The 6,824-nt window shown below is 31.7% G+C and overlaps 1 protein-coding gene across 1 annotated transcript; it reads right to left on the bottom strand.

Moving 5' to 3' along the window:
• Nucleotides 1-2,389: 2,389 nt before the first annotated feature.
• On the bottom strand, nucleotides 2,390-6,557 carry LOC131859621 (peroxidase 12-like). Its single transcript, XM_059213584.1, has 4 exons — nucleotides 6,457-6,557; nucleotides 6,051-6,333; nucleotides 3,280-3,471; nucleotides 2,390-3,192 (listed from the first exon to the last, which is right to left on the bottom strand). The coding sequence occupies exons 2-4, from the start codon at nucleotides 6,324-6,326 to the stop codon at nucleotides 2,536-2,538; spliced, it is 1,125 nt and encodes a 374-aa protein (XP_059069567.1). The 5' UTR covers nucleotides 6,327-6,333; nucleotides 6,457-6,557; the 3' UTR covers nucleotides 2,390-2,535.
• Between the last annotated feature and the right edge of the window lie 267 nt (nucleotides 6,558-6,824).

Raw genomic sequence — 6,824 nt, forward strand, 5'->3', positions numbered from 1 at the left:
CTACCTTGTTACCCTCTCTAAAAGTGTGGGTTAAAATAATGCTAACATAGTTATTAAGGATAGTCTTAGCATTTTTAATAATATTAGCAATATTCTAGAAGACTGAACTAATCCCTTTGAGGGCTTGTATAATATTTAAGGAATCCCCTTCAAGCCAGACTTTTTTAAATTTGAATTATTGGGCTAACTGGAGGCTCTTAAGCATGGCCATAGCTTCAGCCACATGGTTGTTTTGGATTCCAAAAGGGGAAGCAAAAGCAACAATGCACCTTCCTTGAGCATTTCTAATAACTCCACCTCCACCAGCCTTTCCAGGGTTCCCTTTAGCAGCCCCATCAAAATTAACCTTTATCCAGTCATAATCAGGGAACCTCCAAACAATGTTTTCTCTCTTCTTCTTGTTATCCACTCTGTAGACCTTATCAATCAGGTTCCATTTAGTAATAATGTCTTTTTCCATATCATTCAAATTTATAATAGCCCATTGTTGATTATTCTTGTGAGGGATGTTGATGTTCTCCTTTATAGCCCTGCATATTTTTTCAAAGACAACCTGATAATTACACTTTTCTTCCCTAAATATCTTGTTATTCCTCTCTTTCCAAATGCCCCAGCATATCATGGGGAGGGTCAGGGACCACAGGTTTTTAATAATTTGGCACTTGGTAGGAAAATTCCATTGCCATATTATATCCTTAATGCATTTGTTCATGACCCAATTAATTTTCCATTTTTCCTATATTTTACACCAGATTTCCCAAGTGTAGGAGCAATGAAAAAATAGGTGATCAACTGATTCCTCCTCCTTTTGATAGAGCTCACATCTATTAGGGAAATTGAAGCCCCTTCGGATTAAATTATCACTAGTAAGGATACTATTATAGGAAGCAAGCCAAAAGAACTTGTTGACTTTTGGGATCAGGATGCTGTTCCAAAATTTATTCCAGAAAGGATTGCGGATTTGAGAAAAAGTGTTTTTATAAGCAGAAGAAACTGTGAATTCACCTTTAGGGTCACTTTTCCAAAGGAAAACATCATCATAGTTGTTGTTAGGGGAAAAGGATAGCAACTCTTTCTGAATAGAGGAAAGACCAGGATGGATGTCCTCAAGATTGACCCATTTATTCTCCTTCCAATAGTCACAAACCATCAGCCCAAACCTCCTTTTACATTCTTCAATGACTTGATTATTGTTTTGATCAAATAGGGCTTCATTCTTTATCCAAGGGTCTTCCCAAAACCTTATTCTATCACCTTTTCCAAGGACCCATCCAGCTCCAACTTTTGCAACTTTTATGGCTTTGGTTACACTATTCCAGATGAAAGATCCAGTCGAGATATCTTCATCATTAAGGATCCCTTGGATAGTCTGATTCTTAATGTATTTATCAAACCAAATTTGGCTCCAGTCTTTTTTAATGTCAAAAGCTCTCCATAATTGCTTGATTAAGAAAGCCCGTTTGAATAGTTCATTTTCTTCGCTAATTTTATGTTAATTAGAATATATAGTCTTGATTTCCTATTATTCTTTCAAAGGTTTTATATGAAACTCATATAAATCTTTTTAGCTATTTCATATACAAATATAAATTTTAGGCTGAAATCTTTTTATTTCAGAGTTAATAATTTAGGTTATTTATTCTATTATAGATGTTACAATCATCTTTTATTTATTGTATTTCTAGTGAATTGGAATCTTGGTGGATGGCATAATCAAGGAACATATCATTAGGCTAAGAAATTATGCCAAGCACTGTTTATGATTTTTCATTTTTCCAACTAATCCATCTTAAGATTGTATATTATTGTGGTATTTCTTCATATAAGTCTTAACAATTTGTTATTTTGTAATTTTTGTTTTAGTCAAATCAAAATTAATAAAAAAACATTATAATTTACATGTATATAGTTGAGTCAATAATATTGATTCAGCCTATTGAATTTATTTGTATAAATACAAGACATGCATTTTGTCAAGTTCCTCCCAATAGTGTGCTAACTTTAGAGTAGATAAAAGTAGAGATGAATATAGAGGGGGGAGAAAGACAAAGAGTTTTAAATAGAGAGATAGAATAATTAGATATAGAAAGAGGGGGGAAGACAGGGATATAGAGATAGAGATAGAGATAATGGGGCAGGATTCAAAGAGAAAGGAGGTGATAGAGACAAGTAATAGTGAGAGGTAAAGAGAGACAAGTAAATAGAACTAGTCAGTTGCTCATTAATTTGTCTTTAACATTAATTAGCAATAATGTACTAGATTCACCGACTATATATATATATACACAAATGAAAATCAATAACCAAAAGTGAAAACTATAGTGCTCTCATGTCTAGGTACTAATAAAATATTACCCAACTAGAAAATATAGTTTTAATGGCAATCATGTGATTCTCAATGAAGAACAGTCACTTCAGGAATTTAAAACATTATGCAATATGTAATAACCATACATCCATATCTTATTCTTGGCATATCCCATATGACCTGGTTTGAGAAACACAAGTGCAGCTTATTTAAGAAAAGTTCCATATTTACTCAGAATGAAACGAAGAAGGCGATTGCTCTGCTGGGTCGACCATTGAGCGTATACCTTTGTCGAAGATTGCAGAAGCTGAATTTGCAACGGAGCAGTTGCTACGAATTTCTCCCTCGGTGCCCGTCAAGACATCAATTTGACCCATTTTAAGCATTCCGAGGATTAAATTTTGGAAGAAGAGTGTCTGGTTGGAAGCAAAGCTGTCCACCATGCCTTGGGTAGTGGAATTCCCATACAGAGTTTGGTCAGAGGTGAAGAGGCTCTGATTGTTCTGAATATTAATGTAGTAGTCACTGTCAAAATCATCTGGTGTTCGGACATCCAAGTTGGTGGTATTTGTGACATTGAGGGCGGGGCACACTAAATAAAGACTGTTTGCAAAACTCTGGTCAAGAGTAGGGTCCTCTTCTCGAACTCCTGTGCTCGTGTTGTACAATCTGTTCTGGAAGGAAGTACAGTGGCCTAGGCCGATTGTGTGCCCGCCTGATAGAGCCACCAGATCTGTCACATTTAATCCTTTCCCACTGAAAGCAGTCACCAGCGTATCTACGTCTGACAGAAAAGATGGTAAATTTGCAAGCACCGTAGTATTATCGGCAAAGGTTGTGCTGTCTCTGCGCCCCAGAGGTACTGGATATTCGGGTCCTCCACTCTTCAATATGCCCGTTTAATTTATTTAGTAGCTAGATGTGAATGTTTAAAGGCATTAAGAGAGAAATTAAGGGATAGACAGACAGACCTTGACTATGGAGTCACGAGCAGCCAGTGTCAAAATATCGGCACAAGATACAACGCCGCTGCAGTTGGCCTCCACCGCCGCTTTTATTTCATCAATGATTATGAACGCCATAGCTCTAAGGGTCAGATTTGGAAAAGCCTGCCTCTCGCTTGAGCTGTCTGTTATATTCAGCAGCACTGACGCATCGCACCCCTTCAGCCACAACACCAATTTGTTTTCAGTGGAAAGCCATGGTGCTGCCCGTTTTAGAGGCCTATGAATGTTCCCCTTAACAAAATTTTTTTTGACTTGCAGGGAAACTGATTTAGACCTTCTGCAAGATGATTACCCAGATCATATCCTAACTACATTCGCCTTATATTTTTCCCCATTTCTAAGGAAACGTTCTAAATCTTTTCAATAAAATGTTTTCAGAATATATATATATATATATATATATATATATATATATATATACATATATATATATACATATATAGATATACACATATATAGATATATACATACATACATACACATACATACATATATACATATACATATACATATATATACATATATAACTTTAAGATTAAACAAGATTGCTTAAAGATTGGCTTCAATCTTTCCTTCTTTTTCCATTTTTTAATGAGAGTTTTCTTCTAAAATTAGTGACTTTATATTCAGATTTATGGATTCTACAAGAACTCTATGCAGTTACTATAGATTAAAGAGAATTTTATTTTCAAAATAAATCTGGAAAACAAGGGATTCTTAAAAAAAAATATTATGTTGTTATTCATTCAAAGTAAATTATTTGAAAGATTGGTTTCAATTTTTCTTTCTTTCTTTCTTTTTTTTTTAATGAGTTCTTGTCATAATAGATTAGTGAGTTTATATTCAGAAACAAATCATAAGAACAACCAATTCTACTATAAGAAAACATTATATATTATTTAATAGAAAAATTAAAGATACGATACTTAAATAGTTAAAGAAGGAATTATTTAAATCATACACATTACTCTTTGACTTTTAACTTTTAGACTTAAAAATGTTAAAACGTGTAGAATTGATGTACATTCTCTAACCTTAATATATTGCTTAGTGTGTGTAGTTTGAGACTGACATAAAATTATAATATCTTGATAATTATTTTAAAAAATAATATGTTTTTAGTAATAGTTATATGCATATCAATATTTTAAATTAAAAAATTCAATTTGTTATAAAGATTAAGAGAAAATGAATAACCATAAAAAAATTTGGTAAAAAATAGTTACACAAATTTGAAGGAAAACATTTCAAATTTTAGTTATCTAGATTATAAAACTATCATATCTATTATGTATTAAATATGTAAATCTATAAATAATGAAAGACCTTACATACTCTATACATCAATTATCTTTATTCTTATTCAAGGACAATAGATGGATAGATTTCAAAGTTGTTGAAAATCTCATTTGTCATTATTTAAGATTGATTTTGGAAGATTAATTTCTACATTAACCACAACTTACTCATTATGATAGCAAAAACAATGAATCAAATTGTAACTCAAAATCATAGAACAAAATTTTTTAAATCAATATATTTAATAATATAAAAAATAATTCTCTATTTAATGAAATTGAAAAAAAATATAACATTTCATTATCAATTTTGTAATTAGATGAGGTATAAATATTCATTAACTATTTAAACTTAATTGTTTATATATTGAAATAAAATGACCCTTAATTATTAATATCAACCAATATGATTGATCAATAAAATATCAATTAATATGGTCTTTAATTATTAGCTATAATATAAATTTAATAGTGTTGAAAAAGATATTTGATTATAAACAATTCCTATGGTATAGTCATTATCATGATTAAATAGTGTTAGAATTTTTTTTTATGGAATAAACAAGAAATTTGAAGTAATCATAATCATGAGTTATTTGAATTAGGAAAAATTACATAACACAAATAAGTAGCAAAAAAAAATATTATAATTAAAGAGAATTCAAAAAATGACCTGACATAGATAGATAAGAAATATATCAGTGAAAATAATTATTCAAAGTAATCATATTCCTTTAAAGCTATGAGATTTCCACAATCCATTTTGTATTTCTAGTGTATTTTTTCTGGATTTGATTGTGTGTATGAGATTTCCACAATCCACAATCATATTCCTGTCTAAATGGGGTTGGAAGAAATGGTCCAAAATAGACAGCCATTAAGAAGTTGTCACATTCATGACTAAATAAGGTTGGAAGAAATGGCCCAACAATAATAACTACCAATAAGTCATTATATTCATGACTAAATGCAATTAGAAAAAATGACCTTGTACAAATAGATAGCATAAAATAGTCCCAGTGAAAATAGAAAAAATGACTTCCATAACAAAAAGACTAAAATAATCATAATATTTACTAAAGAAAGTTGAAAAAAATGGCCTGAAATAAACCATTTACATGGTGTCATCCAAACTTAAAATAAAAAAAAAACAAGCAACTAATTAGGATGAATGAAATAGCCTCACATAAACAGCGAACACATTATGATAGCCATGAGAAAGAATTTAACCCAGCCAAGCAACACCACAGACCTAAGAATAAACATATAAACTGTAATGGCTTTTCGTCAATCTTAATCTGACAAAAAAAGAAACTACAAAATACCAACATCTTAAGATTTAACGTAAGAAATACGCTAACAAAATGCGATCTTAATAACGGATTAGACGGGAAAATGAAAAATAAACCGGGACCATTAAAAAGAGTTTAAGGTTACCTGAACAAAGCAGTCGTGGAAATGAAGACGTAGCAACCCGGCAGCCTGTGTGATATCATCATCCAAAAACGTGTCGAGAGTGGATTGGACAATGGATTCCAGATTAGGGCAAGTGGTGTTGTAAAATGTCCATGACAGTCCATCCACAGGCTCTGGGAGATCATCCACATCTATAGACTGCCCATTACAACAACCGCTACTCCATGCCCCACTTATCACCATAAACAAAACAATTGTCCCTCTGTATTTCATCACCATCTCTGCCAAGCTCACCATGTTGGCCCTATCATTTACATTCACAGAAAACTTATATTAGAACTAGATTAAAACTGTTTGCCTTACTATTCAAGGACGACACTGTTATCTACGGTCATGCTAACAACATTAATGCCAGATAAATTCTTACCGTTTTGCCTTCCGGAGAAAGTTGAGAAACTATGTACTATGAATAAAAGGAATACTTTAGTATTATTTATAATTAGGATATGCAATTGGAGTTGGAAAAAGTAAAAGATAAATAAAAATTAGTGCTTCTAATTTGAATGAGGTCCAATGGTTTATATGGATAGTAGTTTATATAATTTGTTTATCTTTATAATTTTAATATTGAATTTTTCTTGTCTTCGGATATGCAGTGTGGCGGTTAAAACATTTTATTGGTGAAGCGGTCACCAAGGTTCAAACCATTAAAATTTCAATCACTTAATAAACATTTGATATTGACACAAGGGAAAAATCAAATTATCAAAATTTTAGCTACTTTAATAAACATCA

Source organism: Cryptomeria japonica, chromosome 10 (assembly GCF_030272615.1).
Source record: "Cryptomeria japonica chromosome 10, Sugi_1.0, whole genome shotgun sequence".
In the NCBI taxonomy this organism is placed as follows: domain Eukaryota; kingdom Viridiplantae; phylum Streptophyta; class Pinopsida; order Cupressales; family Cupressaceae; genus Cryptomeria; species Cryptomeria japonica.

Coding starts and splice junctions, on each gene's coding strand:
- LOC131859621 (XM_059213584.1), bottom strand. CDS start 6,326: ATGGTGAGCTTGGCAGAGATGGTGATGAAATACAGAGGGACAATTGTT. Junction 3,472..6,050: donor TCCACGACTGCTTTGTTCAG/GTAACCTTAAAC, acceptor TTGTGGCTGAAG/GGGTGCGATGCGTCAGTGCT. Junction 3,193..3,279: donor CTCGTGACTCCATAGTCAAG/GTCTGTCTGTCT, acceptor GGCATATTGAAG/AGTGGAGGACCCGAATATCC.